Source organism: Juglans microcarpa x Juglans regia, chromosome 6S, assembly GCF_004785595.1.
Source record: "Juglans microcarpa x Juglans regia isolate MS1-56 chromosome 6S, Jm3101_v1.0, whole genome shotgun sequence".
Taxonomy (NCBI): domain Eukaryota; kingdom Viridiplantae; phylum Streptophyta; class Magnoliopsida; order Fagales; family Juglandaceae; genus Juglans; species Juglans microcarpa x Juglans regia.
In genome coordinates this window covers 21,833,069-21,847,109 of record NC_054605.1, presented here as the reverse complement: position 1 = coordinate 21,847,109, position 14,041 = coordinate 21,833,069, and the positions used below count along the sequence as shown (strand labels likewise).

The 14,041-nt window shown below is 37.4% G+C and overlaps 3 protein-coding genes across 4 annotated transcripts; 2 read left to right on the top strand and 1 right to left on the bottom strand.

Annotated features, from left to right (window-relative positions):
* Positions 1–201: 201 nt before the first annotated feature.
* On the top strand, positions 202–5,562 carry LOC121236895. The gene is given in 8 exon segments (XM_041133399.1): positions 202–490; positions 610–1,568; positions 2,646–2,740; positions 2,819–2,938; positions 3,275–4,099; positions 4,459–4,510; positions 4,513–4,677; positions 4,803–5,562. Coding segments are annotated over 7 exon segments (1,998 nt in total). The 5' UTR covers positions 202–490; positions 610–1,276; the 3' UTR covers positions 5,252–5,562.
* Positions 5,563–5,591: 29 nt separating this feature from the next.
* On the bottom strand, positions 5,592–8,450 carry LOC121236894 (pectinesterase QRT1-like). The gene is made up of 5 exons (XM_041133398.1): positions 7,499–8,450; positions 6,902–7,097; positions 6,577–6,780; positions 6,192–6,427; positions 5,592–6,104 (listed from the first exon to the last, which is right to left on the bottom strand). Exons 1-5 carry the CDS (start codon positions 7,804–7,806, stop codon positions 5,957–5,959), a joined length of 1,092 nt encoding a protein of 363 aa, XP_040989332.1. The 5' UTR covers positions 7,807–8,450; the 3' UTR covers positions 5,592–5,956.
* Positions 8,451–10,105: 1,655 nt separating this feature from the next.
* On the top strand, positions 10,106–12,867 carry LOC121237695 (30S ribosomal protein S10, chloroplastic). 2 transcript variants are annotated; one of them, XM_041134546.1, is made up of 4 exons: positions 10,106–10,443; positions 10,692–10,751; positions 11,593–11,925; positions 12,632–12,867. In XM_041134546.1, exons 1-3 carry the CDS (start codon positions 10,198–10,200, stop codon positions 11,902–11,904), a joined length of 618 nt encoding a protein of 205 aa, XP_040990480.1. In that variant the 5' UTR covers positions 10,106–10,197; the 3' UTR covers positions 11,905–11,925; positions 12,632–12,867. The 2 variants fall into 2 exon arrangements, with proteins under 2 accessions (XP_040990480.1, XP_040990478.1); XM_041134544.1 differs by having other exon boundaries at positions 12,555–12,867.
* The last annotated feature ends 1,174 nt before the right edge of the window (positions 12,868–14,041 follow it).

Sequence of the window (14,041 nt, the reverse complement as noted above, 5' to 3'; positions counted from 1 at the left end):
GAAAAAAAAAAAATCAAGCAGAAATAAAAATGTTTATTAATATACAAGGCTACAAGCAAAAAAAAAAAAAAAAAAAAAAGAAAAAGAGAGAGAGAAACTAACATAGAAGCAGGCCCATGCAGCCGAAACGGATCCGGCCTTCTTTGAAGCAAACTGGCATACGGCCCCGATTAGAACGAGGTTTTTTTTTCTTTTTTGTTTTTTTTTTCAATTAAATTTGTGCACCCTTTTATTTCCTCTCACACGCGCGCACTCTCTTCGAGCTAGCATTGTTTACCTATTCTCCGTCTCCCGCTCCCCTGTTCTTCTCTCACGTTCATCAGCGCAGCGATGTACCTTTTCCAAGTTCTCTTTTCATGTCCAAACCTGTTTTAAGATATCCTTCTTCTTCTGCTTCTTCTCATCCTCCGCTCTCCCTTGTACCCAAAAAAAAGGGGCACGAAAACTCTTGAACTCACCTCTGTTGAAGTTCTCAGCATCACAATCACAGGTTCTTTCCAAGTATTAGAACTTGAACAGTTATTGCTATTTGTTATTGTGTTGAAGTTTCAGCCTTGGGATCTAAACTGAGACTCCCTATTCATTTTTTGATGGTTCTGTTGGAAACAGCAGCCAAAGCACGTCTTTGTGCCTCTATGGGCTTTAAAGCCTTGACCTGCTTATGCTGATTTCGGTGTTTCTGATCTGCTCGTAAACTTTCAAAGCACCTGTCTTTTTGGGTTCTGGTCAATTTTTGCCAAATACCAAGTTCTAGTTTATTAGAGTTCTTCTGTGGGTGGTTCTTTGGGTCCGTCAGATTAGGGTAAGCGTTGTTCGAGATTTGTGCTTTTATTCAGCAGATTAAACATTCTGATTAGTCGCAACCTGCGAGGCTGTTTAAGGGAATTAAATCCATTGAGTTTGATTTATTGAGTCTAGTCCCACTTACATGGGGCATCCTTATGCTTTGTACCTGGGGTTATTTGATCTGCTTTTTTGTTTTCAAATTATGGGCTTTTGAGAATCCTGGTCCGTTTGACGTTCGTCCGAGTATTTCTATGCTATTTGACTGATAGAACATGAGTTTTCCTTGGGCTAATAATACTAGGAGTATAAACAATTGCAAGATCGTAGATTTGTCTGAAGAATTTCTTGGTTACTGGGTATTAGTAGCGTAATCAGTTGGGTTTGAAGTGTTCTCTATTTCTGTCGAGCGCTTCAGCCATGTATTTGAATTTCAAGTGGGTTTTTGGTGTCCTGTATTCTTGTTAGCCCCCTTCTGCTGCTTTCGCTCAAAATGACTGGAACTAGTCACTCTTTTGTGGAGTGGAGAGAAGAGTTTGTGTCGCAGGAGCGTGGCAATCGTGTGGTTCACTATTTCCTGAAGGATTCCTCTGGGGAGTCCATCCTTGCTGTTGTGGGAACTGAGAGAAGTGTTAGGCACATGTTCTATGTTGTTTCCGGGGAGTTCTTGCAGGTATATGGGAAGGAAAGTTCCATTCATGCTGGTTATAAGTGGCGATCGAGAAGAGAGGTTGTAGACTGGCTTACGTCTATGCTATCCAAGCAGCATTTACATGGAGGGTCCGGTACGTGTTACCCCTTTTTAGTATTTGGGTTTCCTTTTATTTCTTCCTAATTTATTTGTATATTGGGTAATTGCTAATTTTTGTATTAATAGCGTTGAATGTGCTAGACTGATACAGAGATATGATAAAAAACTGCGTTGAAAATTTTTGGGGCTTTATGATGGCAAGCATTGACAAAACGTAATTCAAATTTTGATGTTTCTTGCGGTCCTTCATATGTCACTTCTTTTTTATTTTCTTCCACATCTTGTGTTTTATGGGTCTATTCCAGGATATAATATTGTGGCCTCGCTCCTGCATATTTTCCAAAGTTATCTTTTCTATCGGTGTTGCAATTGTTGTTTGCTCTTTTCTTCGGAGTGATACAATTATATTTAAATTGCTTGAGTCATTGATTCATGAGATTATCATTTCTCAGCATTGTGGAAGTCTAAGTTCGTTACTGTACCAGTTATAATCTATGTTTTGAAGAAGGTTGTGCCACCAATTCTCTCTCTCTCTCTCCCTCTCTGCCCCCCTCAAAAAAAAGAAAAAACTTTTATACATATGCGAATGTCATTAAACTTTATTAAAACAAGATCTGAATTTTTAATTGTAAACAATATTCATTACTACATGGTCTATCAAATGAAACGAGGTACTTGCTGTAACAATTCATGAGAAATCAAGTGTTAAGTTTATGTTATTCTCCATCTGTGTTATGAAATTGGATTGCATGGCACATGCATTATACATAGCTTTCATTGAGGGATGGAATCATAAGTAATATGTTTCGGTCAGTGTATGTGGAGCTTGGACTTAAAAGTTCTGGCAAGGCAACAAGCTGTGGTTTTGGATGTTGTAATGGGAATACAAGGGAAATTCCAATCGAGTTGGTGCACTATGAGCAATTAATTCATTGCAGGAGATTTTCTATGTTCTATTTAACATTTTAATTTATAAATATAAGGTGGTTGTATATTTGTTGTTCCTCTTGCTAATGTTCTTATTAAGTGTGTGTGCCTTCAATTTATTATTTAATTTTTATTGTAGTTTTTCTCTTGAATATTACATTTTCTATACCATTTTCAATGACAGAATTACCAAAATTTGATCCAATACAAGCTTTAGGGTCTCCCAACTCCGCAATGGATGGAATGGGTGCTCCACAGACTCAAGCAGCAGATGATACAGTATATTTTTTTCACTGTTGTGAATGTATGTTGTTGTTAATAAATACTTTCGATGTTAACCTGAAACCTGTGTATCAGGGCCAAATTGCCATTTTCAAGGGACATCATCCAGATATTGTCTGGTCAGGTGTTGCATGGAAATGTGGCAAACAGCTCAAGCATTACCCATCATTTTGCAGAAATGGGACTACAATAGCTGTAAGCATCTTCCATCAAATTAAAAAGGGAACACAAGATATGGGTCAAATGAAATATTAAGAGCATGAGGTGTTAAGGATGTTCACTTCTCAGATTAAGTCAGAATAAAAATAGATCAAGAACGTGCTGCAATATAATAAAATTTTATTTGAAGTCATTATCCTGGAGTAGTGATTCTAGTCTCCTGTTGATAATCTCTCTCCTCAAATGCTTCATAGTAGGAAATATGCTCCTCTCTCCCATAGAATGAAGTCACTTGCATGTTACTCTTGTTCTTCATTCTTATTGGCATTCTTCTCTTCCTCTTAACAGTTTCTCATCTTTTCTGGTATCCAGATTCAATCCTTCGTCTTTGTCATGGCTAAGGGGGAAAGTCACTATCTTGCTTATCTGGAAGATTTGTATGAAGACAAGAGGGGTCAGAAAAAGGTGAAAGTAAGGTGGTTTCACCATACTCAGGAAGTCGAGGGCATAATTCCCATACGAAATCCTCACCCAAAAGAAGTTTTCATGACTCCATATGTACAGGTCATTAGTGCAGAGTGTGTCGATGGTCCTGCCACAGTCTTAACTCGTGAACATTATGAAAAATGCACCTCTTCTTTTCCTCATCCTCAATGCGCCAGAATACATCTGTGTTATAGGCAGTTCAGAAACAACAGAGTGAAGCCGTTTGACCTCAGCAAATTGCGTGGCTACTTTGATCAACAAATTCTCTCTTGTTTGGTTCCCAATCCCTTCTCAAGGCCTGAGTCTATATGCCTTAGCCTGACTGGAGAAGAAGCTGAACAGTTGAGTTCAGGTGAGAATGTAAAGGTGGGAGCTAAGAGGACAAGAAGTGGTAGGGCATTTCGAAGTTTTGCTGCAGATCATTCAGGGGCCAGAAATTCTGTTAGAATTCACCAGACTATAACATATGAACCTTATGAGAACTTAGACTATAGTTTGTCAGGCAGCAGGAGATTGCTTTCCCTAAAGCACGTTGGGTGTCACCTTTGGTATACTCCACTATTTAAGGTTGATGAAAAAATAGAGTTGCTCTGCCACGATAGTGGCATTCGAGGCTGCTGGTTCAGGTGTACAGTCTTGCAGGTATCACGAAAACAGATGAAAGTTCAATATGATGATGTGCAGGATGAAGATGGATATGGAAATCTTGAGGTGTGTGCAAGCATTTGATCACTCTATATGATGTTTTCCATATGGTTGAAGCTCTAAATAGATTATTTGCACCAATGGTATAATTTGATAATTGAAGTAATTTGAAGTCATAGCTTTTGCAGAGTACTACCACATTTTTTAGTTACATTTTTAATTAGCCCTTCATTGCAATTTCAAATATATTCTCATATATGTAGTTCCATTACCTTAAAAGAAAATATGATCGACCAATCATGAGTTGCTCTAACATAACTTGATTACCTCTCCTATAGTTCTATGATATAAGTCACGTGCATCTCCTAATTTTCTTTTGAATCCAGAATTCCTATCTTGAAAAGAAAATGTTCTCCACTTTGTAGGAATGGATCCCAACTTTTAAAATGGCCATGGCTGATAAACTTGGCATGAGCATCTGGGTCGCTCTGCAATTAGGCCAGCCCCTCCTAATGAGGAACAAGTAGACCTTGCAATTGAGGTTGGGACTGCAGTTGATGCATGGTGGAGTGATGGCTGGTGGGAAGGAGTTGTGACTGGATTGGATGATTCTGGTGATAGTACCATGCAAATTTACTTTCCCGGTATGCTTATCAAGCTTCATGTTTATTTAGTACTTATCAAACTATTTTTTTTTTTTGAAACGCATGTTAATTTAGTTTTTGCTACTTTCCCCTTCACTTTGTAATATAGTTTATATGGTGGTTAGGTGAGAGCATACTATTGAACGTACAGAAAAAGGATCTAAGAAAATCCAAAGATTGGATGGGAGATCGGTGGGTTGATATACAGGGAAAGCCCGACATACTCTCAGCCCTATCTGCAACTATTGGCTTGGACTCTAAGCTTTCCCCATCCTCAAACATTGCCAAGGACATCAAATCTGGTGTTTCTATGTCATGTGCTGATAGCAGTACTAGATTTAATTTTGTTGTAGACGAAAAGCTCGACTTACCTGCAGTTGCCAGTTCTGATGGCCTTCCTGAAGACATGGAAAGGGTCATTGATAATAATGTGGATGATGTCCAAGGTGATGAAGATGATGACAATGACAAACATGACAATGATGGTGAGAGTGGTGATGAAACTCAGAATTTCGATTCTGGGCAGAATTGTAAAGCAGAACTCATGGAACTGGCAGGACAAGATGCTCAATAGGAGTTTTATATGCCTTAAGTTATGATGGCGGTAGTACATTTGGTTAGTTTTGACTGCTTGGATCGGTTGTTTGGATGCTTGTGAATAGTTATACGGGTATAAAAGAAGCTGATTGCATTTGGACTTGACTTTTGTAACCTTTGTCGGTGTATAGGTTTGAGGTTTAGAATTTAATGATGGTTATTGGATTCGGAGCGTATTAGAATTTAAATTCCTCTGCTTAGAAGCACTAGAAAGGTGTCCGATTGATTCACTTCTTGTATCGTGTACCCCAAATTTGTACTCTTATATAAAGTCAAAATCACTTTTTTCTCGTCTTATTTTGGATTGCGCTGGAAACTTTTTTATATTTTCTGCTCTCTTTTCTTCATTTACAATCTCACACCCACATACAAACACACGACATATAACCATGAGATCAGTATCAATTGCCATCATCTTACAGTGACATCAAGGAATTAGTGCATTGAAATAAATAATGCATGTTCTATCATATCTCAATACAATGTGAGTACATACAGTTTTAGCTTACACCATCTTGATTATTCCCTTTGTTCTACCCTTGAGATGGAAAAAGAAGAGGAAACTCAAAACTACTGTACCTTGCGCATTTTTGGCCTCTAGGACATGTAGAATCCTGGGTACTGGAGGATGAAGAGATGATTAAAGAAATGATAAATCAATGAAAGCTATAGGAGAGAAGCACTAAAGTTTAAGCCATTGTTCTCCGTTTATGAATTTCTTGTCCAGGAAAGGTCTAACTTCCTCATAACTGAAAGACTTCGACCATGACACACGGCCTCTCTTATCTGCTCCTCTGCCCCTGCACTGGTATTCCCCGAACACCACAGTCCTGTATGAGCAAAATGTTCAGTTTCTCAGTTAGATCTTGGAAAAGTGTTATACTACAAAGATAATTATCTAGTCGTTTAGATTATACTTCTGCCTGGACGGTTGCATCCAATCACTCCATCCTGAGGGAGTAATTATATCATCCATATTACAGTGTGAGAATACTACTCTTGAATAGTCTCCCCAAGCTCTTCCCAAAAGGATACTGCCAGTTCCAGTGATGCTGCAGTTTACAAAAGAGAACCCTGTATTTTCATATGGTAAATCCCTGTGATGAGCTGTAATTGCTCCCCAATTCTTAGCGGTCGACTGAATGACACAGTCCTGTTTCAAACACCCATTTCAACTCTTAGAATCATACAGAAAACATCCAAGACTTAGCTAGAAATGTATCGATCTTTTTTCCGGATTGGTTTAGCTGTACAGCTTAAATATGGTTTGTCTTCACAAAATAATGATGCTTGGCATTTTACCTCATAGAGTGATCTTGATCTTCCAAAGATGAAGTCAACACTTCCTTGAATGTGACTCTGGTAGAAGTAGTGTGATCCAGTGTCATCCAACAGAGTGTCCTGCGTCCCCAGAATCCCGACTCTATAGAACACTGCTTTGTCACCTGCTATTCTAAGTGCTACTGCTTGCATTCCGTATCCTCCAGGCACTGCAACTACTGTGTTCTGCGGTCACCCATCAGGTTAAATAACGATTAAATTAATGCTGTAAATAGTACTAAATCATGCAATTTGTTTGTTGATATTCTGTTTTGTGACTCTGTGTTAAAAGAAAATTGGTTGTCACCTCAAAAGTGATTCCAGTTGCACAAAAGTAATCAGACTCTATGGCTACAGAAGCTGATCCATAGGTTCCAAGTTGAACTCCGTTGCGATCTTTATCCGATGCTTTATCGTTCCAAGTAATTATGGTATCAGACATTCGGTGCTGGTTCCCAATCAATGAAATATATGGCTTGGAACTTGGCACAAAGACCTTCTCTCTGCGGAAAGATAAAACTATACATAAAATGTTTCGATTCCCCCATTAAGTGATAAAGTTCAGTATATATATGAAGTTCATTATAGCATATATCTATAGAATATGACTCAAAACCATGAGAGAGAGAGAGAGAGAGAGAGAGAGAGAGAGCAATCCAGTACATATTGCGCATGCAACTACTTAATTCTAGCACCCACGTAGCCACTACTTGTTCCTTTTTTTTATGGATGAACCAAACAATATATGAAGATTGAAAGAGTGCAGAACTTAAAATCGACTTTTGGCAGTTCTTTGAAGTATAGAACACATACAAATCAATGCCTTCAGATTTAAGTGACCAAAAAATAGAAACACGCGGATTATGTATCTAAAACTGCTAAAACAATCATGTATTTTAATTACCTGTATATTCCTGGGTGAATATATATTTTAACTCGCTGTGTATTGTTCTCTGGAACCATGTCAACCGCTCCCTGAACCGTCAGAGAATCTCCCCTACCATTCATGTCAACCACAATAACCTGCCTTTGTTCATATTTATCATCTCCGATGATCAATCCTGCGGCCACCTTATTCTCATCGACCTTCAGATCATCCCAACTAATATAGTTCTTTCCATACACGTCCTGGCCTTCCACAGAACTGATCTCTTGAATACCAACCAAGAAAACCACAAGAAAAGTTGCTCTGAAAACAGAGTACAAACCCATGAGATTTTCAGTGATCGGCTCTAGTGTATATATTAATCTCTCTGGATATCTCTGATAATTCCAAAGCGCTTAAATTGCTTTGCCACCCAAAAGAACTCCTAACAAAACCACGAAACAAGCAAAACAACCAGCAAACGCCATGACCTTCTCTATCCAAATACTCTTATTTTCCTTGTGCATGCAGGGTTTCTCCAATTTTGAGGGTTAATTAGAAGCTTAGGAGCTGGTATGGAGGGGTGTGAAAGTGGTGAGAGTAATAAATGCGGGAGCGTGGTGCAGTGCCTCTTGCAATCCTTGCATGCGAGACTCCAACTCGCAGATCATCAACAGCAAACAGATATCATACTAGCGTATGTAAGTAAAAACTATATATAAAAGTCGTGTTGCAGTTATTGTAGGAGAAAAAAAAAACTAAAAGTACAAAGATGGTGCTCGTACGGGAAGTTTAAACTAGAGAGAATTCAAAGAGACTCCATCCAATTAAACTTGGATTTATCACTTGAAACGAGAGAGAGTTCCTTTTTGGCTGATCTTAAGATCATGCATGCAGATCATGATCAAGGCGAGTGGTTAATTAAAGATAGAGAAGATAACTAGGAACTGAAAAGAGCGGTTAAGCTTCTTTAGCCGGTGAAACTGACAAAAACAAAAAGCCCCTCGGATTTTTCAAAAAATGTGTTTGTATATATATAGAAACAGTACCCTTTTTCCACGATTCCATGATGGGCGTTGAGAGTTGGCTTTTTAGGCTATTGGGTAAAGACTTGTAGAGTGTTTCTCGCGGACAGTTCACCCAAAAGTTGAGTTGAGGTCATGCCCACTTTCCTACTAATCTGATTAACAAGTACATCAATATCTTCGCAGCAGTTAAACTCGGGTAATCCGCCTAACAGTTGAAATATTTAGACAAGTGTTTTGTTTTTGTTTTTTTTTTTTTAAGTTGGAGGAGGGGTTTCGAAGTTCATATCTCCATTTTACAAGTTGAGATTATGTCAATCAGACCACATGCTTTTGACAAAGAAGTGTTATAGATACATATAAATTACATAAATGCAAATTTATAAAATAACGTAATTTTATGTGATATATATATTTTTTCTATCTAAACTTTACCTAAAACGATTGTAACATATAGGAATAAATAGAGAGCTATCTTTGATGTTCCATTGGAGTGTCCCATACCCTAATAATTTTTTTCTGTTCTGAGGTAAACAGGGCATGTGCATGCAGTTTTATAAATGAATAACACGTCCAAAAGTCCTCACGCTGATCATTACGCTGCCTGCTCCCTCTGCCTCTCTCTCTCTCTCTCTCTCCCCGCCCAAACTACATACGTTTTGTTCTCTATATAAGTCATGCTCTTTCCGACACTGAACTGAAACTTGAACTGGATTAATTCAGGACTTGTATATGACTGAGACTGGGCTCTTGGGTAACCGCCCAATAGCCATAGGCATTAGTCGAATGCATATTTGGATTTGACACAATTTTCCTATCCATTTATCCTTCATATTTTGTAACTATCTATTTCAAAACTTAATCATTACAGGAAATTATAATTAATTAAGCTCCAACTTTATTTCATCCTCACATACTTTGTTAGACAAATGCAAACTAAATGTTATTTTACTCCCTATCTTCTTGCTATTTAAGATTCTCGCATATTGTCAAAGGTCTGTGGCCTGATTGACAAAACCTTCAACCTCTAAAATGGAGGTTTAGAATTCAAAACCCCCCTCTCCAAAATGTATAAAAAAAAAAAAAAAAAAAAGAATTCTCGCATATTGTATTAAACAAAATGCTCTTTCAGACTCCATCCATCGTGCAATTCTTGCCAGCTATAAGACCGAAGGATTCATCCAAGTTTGATATCCCATCTCATACTCCATATCTCCCCAAATCATCAGTTGAAAACATAGTAATCGTGCTTTCTCAATCAACAACTTGTTCTAAAAACCTATAAAAGTTCTATATTTATATCATTCTATTAGGAATTCTCTTATTTATTTAATAAATTTTTTAAAACATATTTATATGTATGAGAAAATATACTAATCATCTAAATATATTTTTTTATTATCTCATAATGTGATATTAAATAATAAATTTACAAGTAAAATATAATAAATAATTTTATATTATCTTATGTCATATTTTAAACTGTAAAGGGTGTGTAATTTTGGACACCATTAAAGCCCAGATTGAAGAAGACTTGGGTTTGGGCTTTGGGCTTTGGGCCAAGGGTAGTCATGTAATCAGCAAAACAAAAAAAATAGTGAAATAGAAAATGAAAAAATTTGGATAATACTCTCTCGGCTTTTGGCATCGCAAGCATAGCAGAGGGAGACTCTCACCCATCACACTACCACAGCAAACAGAGAGCTTTCTTCAATGGCAATTTCTTCATTCTCTGCATCCCTAGTTCCTTCCATCCCTCTTTCAAATTCTTCTCCATTTAATTCGAAGCCAGCCCTCTCTTATGTTCCTTTCTACGGTGCTAAAACCTTAAAGCTTCAAGCCTTTAAACCCTCACTTTCATCGACTAGGGTTTATGCTGCTCCTGAAGTTCTGGAGTCCCCAGAAGCCCTAGACCCACCTCCAGAAATCCTAGATGGTTCTGAGTCTACAAGCTTTGAGGTTTTCATCTCTTGCCCTTTTGGTTTTTTTCTTTTTTTTTTTTTTTGCTTGTACTCTGTTTAGTTCCTGAGAAAATGTGGGTAAAATAAATTACTTTTCCGTTTCATAAAGCTATTTGGATTAGTAGGTTTTCGACTTGCTTTTCTGGTAATTAAAAACTGATCGTGAAAGCAGTTGCTATGTTGTCTATGAAAGCAAAAGGCAATGCTATATGGCTTTGAATTTAATATTAATTATCGGTGTTTAAGGTTGGAGGTTCCGAGACTCCCAGCACGTCTTCGCTCAGTATCGGTGCAGATTCAGACAAGGTATATTTCTTACTAATGTTTGGTTGGTTTTCCGTTATACGTGCATATATTTTTATTTTTTAACCCAAGAAACAAGAAAGTTTACCGAAGAAAATAAGCTTGATTGGCCGGGTCGATGTGTGTTGGGATGACAAACTTTTTGAAATGGCTGTGTGATACTGAGTGCAATTGGATGTAATTCCATGAGAATAACGTTCATTTCTAAAGAAATCTGTGAAGAAACAGAAGAAGACATTTGTTTCATGGGTACTGCAAATATTCTTTTCTTTTTTCAAATGTGTTGAACATGTGGCTGATCAGTGTGAGGGACAAGGAATTGGTTGCTTGTAGGTCATCTTACAGTATTATAATTTAAAATTAAGTGAATCGTTTGTTTCTCAGAGGATTGACATTAGTTGAGTCGAGTTCATTTTCCATTTTCTTTTTTGATTAATCTGAAAATGTTCTTTTAGATTCTGATTGAGGTCAGAACGAATTTCTTTGAATCTCGACATCTGCTCCCATTCTCTTACAAAACCGTTACTTTTCTATCAAAAAACTGTTACTAACTAGTTATCATTCAGCGCCATGCCAGGTGGCAAGTGGCAAAGAGAGATTCTTTTCCTTGCTTCTTTGCTGATTTAATTCATGCCGTTCACTATCACCAGTTTATCTTTAAGTTGTTGAAGACCAATTACAAGGCCTACAGCAATGAAACCACAGTGCTGACTAGAAACTGTCCTCGATGTGACTGATCAAATTAAATCTTTTTTCTTTTGAACTATGTGTGTGTGTGTATCTATATTGCGTGTGTTTCAAGCAGAATCTTGACTCTCTCTACAAACGAGTTTTTGTTTTGCAGATGGCACCAAAGCAGAAAATTAGAATTAAACTTAGATCATACTGGGTGCCGTTAATAGAGGACTCCTGCAAGCAGATAATGGATGCTGCGAGGACTACCAATGCAAAAACCATGGGTCCTGTTCCACTACCAACCAAGAAGAGAATCTTTTGTGTTCTCAAATCACCGCATGTGCACAAGGATGCCAGGTTCCATTTTGAGATCCGGACTCACCAGCGCCTCATTGATATTCTTTACCCAACTGCACAAACAATTGATTCTCTGATGCAACTTGATCTTCCTGCTGGTGTTGATGTGGAGGTCAAGCTCTGAAGAAACAATACTACATCTCAGGTAAATTTCTTACATTTCTAAAACCATAGTCGCAATTTCTTTTCCTAGTTTGATCATCATCGTTACTGTTTGTTTTCATTACCTTCATTACCAGTGGCAGTGAATAGACATGATTCGGTTATATAATTTGCAAAAATATTCTTGAAGCGCTATGCATTTAAGATAGAAGTAATAAGGATATTTGGATTCTATACTCTTATACTAATAGAAAAACTTGGATTCAGCTATGAATTGCAGAATCCATCTTTCTCTTCTAACTTTTCTAGTAAAATTAATTTTTATTGGCTGCTGAAATGCTTCCTTGATAGCGGTTGCATATTTAGGTCTTACGATCTAAAATTTGTTGTTTTAGCTCAAATTTACTTGTCTTGGGATCACAATATTTACGAGGTTCCATTTTGAGATCCTATACAACCAAATGCATGCATGTTACGCTCAATGAGAAAATAGGCTAATTTGATCATAATGTCTTTGCAATTATAGTTCCTTTTGTGTTGCGTTAGACTTTAGTATCATAAAAAATTGATCAGTGCAGCATTTTGGCCAAATATTTCTCGATGATCTTCGATAGTTTCTTTCTTGTAATCTTAATCGTTCGCGTGTATACTTATTCTTGCTTGTCTTCTAAGGTACTGACTGGATTGCTTCCTAGAGCAAATCTATATCTCTCCTGAAGATTTTCATCATCAAGATTTGCCTTGCAGAGAGAGGGGTGACCGCTAAAGAAGCACATCGAACTGTTGAACCTTTTCCCACAAATTTCTCTTGATCCCAAAACATTGTCCAAATAGCAAATGGGAGTTATTTATTAAATCCTTTCTTTTATTAGGGAATTTGGCCTCCTTTATAAAGGGTACTCTTACGTGCTTTCCCTCCAAAGTAGAACAGTTCTAACATGGCCGGGTGTCTGATTATGTTATAGAGAGCAGCCCCATTCATACACATTTTTTGTTCTCCTTGCTACTTGGGCTTGGAACCTTACGAATGTTTGCAAGAGAAGAGAGGGTTCGTTCATACAGAGAACATTTACATGCCATTCATATTTTTAAAAAACTTTCTATCCATAAGGACCAAAACTGGAAATTCAATTCAAAGTTCAAACTTGGGTATTTCTCTTTTCTTTTTCCTCAAAAAAAAAAAAAAAAAAAAATCAATACTGCTCTTTGGGGTAATCTATCACTCATATGCACCTCTGTGTACAACTATCCAATCCTCGATGTCTTGATATTAAGAAAAATCATTACAAATCAATTGGCGTGTGAGATTTAGGTGATGCCCAACATGTACAACTTTGAATGCCACACATTCATCATTGATGGATTCAACATCTTTAGATTTCTCATCTCTTACTCACTTCATTTCACCACCTCCAAATGTGTGGACTCCACGGCTGATGGTGGTGCAATCAAGAACGGAGTGTTTTTAACCACTGTTCACTAGGGCTGCCTAAAGCTACACATTTGTCTATGCTATTGCTTTGTTTAACCAATGATCGATTGTATTGAAGAGGAAGCAAAGTCTTTCCATAAATTGATTTTTATACAACTTTCCACAATCTCCAACCCCCAAATTGGATTGTCCATGACTTTCGACCCTCTCTTTGATGACTGTTCAAAAATTGAGAGAACGGGTGAGGAGGTCTCACATCCATTTTTATTTTTATGTTTCACATGTGACTTGTTAATTGTATTATTGTAAGGAAAAAGCTCACTGCCAGTCGGGTGAAAACTCAATTTTAACCCTAGCCAATAAAAATTTGCCACATAGGACGCGCAGCAGATCAAAAGTTACACCCACATGCATTGGATTACTTTATTTTATATTTATCTCTTCCCCCTCTTGTCTCCCTCCCTCCCCCCCTCCCCCCAACTCATTAGAGACAAAAAGAAAACACATAACCCAGTGAACTAATTAATTAATGTTGGCATAATACTGTATATTCTGTGCAGGAAGCTAAATAAACCTAAAATGGCCGACTTAATTGAAAAATGTCGAGCAAGAGATCAAATCGAGCAAGAGACCAAATCAGGCAAAATCAAGTATACTGAAATAATTGGGGAAAAAAAAAAAAACTAAACCCAGATAAATACATCTTACCCACCAAACATATCATCAA